Source organism: Lepidothrix coronata, unplaced genomic scaffold, assembly GCF_001604755.1.
Source record: "Lepidothrix coronata isolate B3197 unplaced genomic scaffold, Lepidothrix_coronata-1.0 Scaffold203, whole genome shotgun sequence".
Classification (NCBI taxonomy): Eukaryota; Metazoa; Chordata; class Aves; order Passeriformes; family Pipridae; genus Lepidothrix; species Lepidothrix coronata.
Window position 1 is genome coordinate 530,353 of NW_016690383.1, and position 1,410 is coordinate 531,762.

Consider the following 1,410-nt stretch of genomic DNA (forward strand, 5'->3'; position numbering starts at 1 on the left):
TCAAGACTGGCATTGTTAATTTTTTGATCTTTTGCTCATTTTGCTGACACTTCTTGGTGAACTAGGGTGATGTCTGAACTGCACATGGAGGGGAGAAAGGTGAGAATTCAGGGAGTTACAACAGAGCCAGAGGAGCTGGGCTGAAGGCAACTTTTTCTGTACCAGCATCTGACCACTGGCACTGGGACTTACAGAAACACTGGAGTCATCTCAAACATGAGGAGAGGGCAAGACAGCTGGTAAAGAGATACTGTTGCTTGATTGTGTAGCTTTGGATTAGAAAGATCATTTTAATCCCTACCCTTCTGGCTTGAAATAGGCCAGAATTTTTCCCATGGGAATTCCATATTATCTGATCCATTCCACAGGAGGCAAGAATTGAACTAAGACAAAGATACAGAAAAATATCAAGCCTCATGGAAAGGCTTCAGCCAATGGAGAATGCATCCTGGTTTTGGTTTATTGATTAGTTATGATCTCTTTGTATCTTTTGATCTATTTCCAACTTCAGCCTAGTCAACAGATCTTATGGTGGTTTTGTGTGGCTCATGGAAGAGCCTCATCAATGCTGTGTGACACAGTCAGGATGCTTGAGGTGTGTTGTTCTTTTAGAATTTACTGGCAGCCCTTCTGACAGTGAAGAAGGCATCAGGTCATCCTCCATCACCCCGAAGAGAAAGCTGCCCAGGATTCACTCACCTTTTTCCTCTTTTTCATTGGAGTTAACAGGTGGAGTTGGCCCTTCCTGCAGCTCAAAGGCTTTGTTGACATTTTCAGATACTTGGCCAGCACCACTGGACTCCAGTTCTGACTTGTGCAGCTGTTCCAGCACTGCCTGTGCTATGGGGACCATCATAGCAGTGGTGGCCGTGTTGCTGATCCACATTGACAGGAAGGCAGTCACAACCATGAATCCCATGAGAAGCCTGGAATGAGAAGGTTTGGAAAAGCTGGATCAGAACTCAGCACTGCAATGCTCTATTTTGGTTGCAAAGATTCAACTACAAATGCTGGGTTTGGAAGATGCTCAGCAGTTCCCACCCAGCACTTCCTCTTACCCTGGTCTACTTTGTGAGTGACACAGTGAGATTTTATATTCATTTTTCTTTTTTTTTAATTTCAACCAATTTTTTACGTTCTTATGACCAAGAAAGTGGAACCTGGTAGGTTGGAGCAAACAATTTACCTAGTCAGGTCCTGCTTATTCTGTATGCTTCCAAGGAAGACATGCCATCTCAATAACACATGTTAATGCAGTATAATGTATCGTAAAGAGGAATTGGAAGCTGAATTTTTATCCCAAGTGGCAATCAGTTTAAGCCATAAGGATGAGGATCTCTGTTTTTCTGTAATTTTATCCCATCTCTATTATTTAGGATTCTCTTCTTACTCATCTAAAATTCTAATCCT

The 1,410-nt window shown here is 42.4% G+C and overlaps 1 protein-coding gene across 1 annotated transcript in view; it reads right to left on the reverse strand.

Moving 5' to 3' along the window:
• Positions 1–1,410, reverse strand: part of LOC108505951 (solute carrier family 13 member 2-like) — an 8,501-nt gene that overhangs the window by 2,685 nt on the left and 4,406 nt on the right. Inside the window, exons 4-5 of the mRNA XM_017832469.1 lie at positions 700–926; positions 193–199 (exon numbers count right to left, since the gene is read on the reverse strand). Coding sequence (XP_017687958.1) covers positions 193–199; positions 700–926 — 234 coding nt within the window. The remainder of the gene's footprint in view (positions 1–192; positions 200–699; positions 927–1,410) is intronic.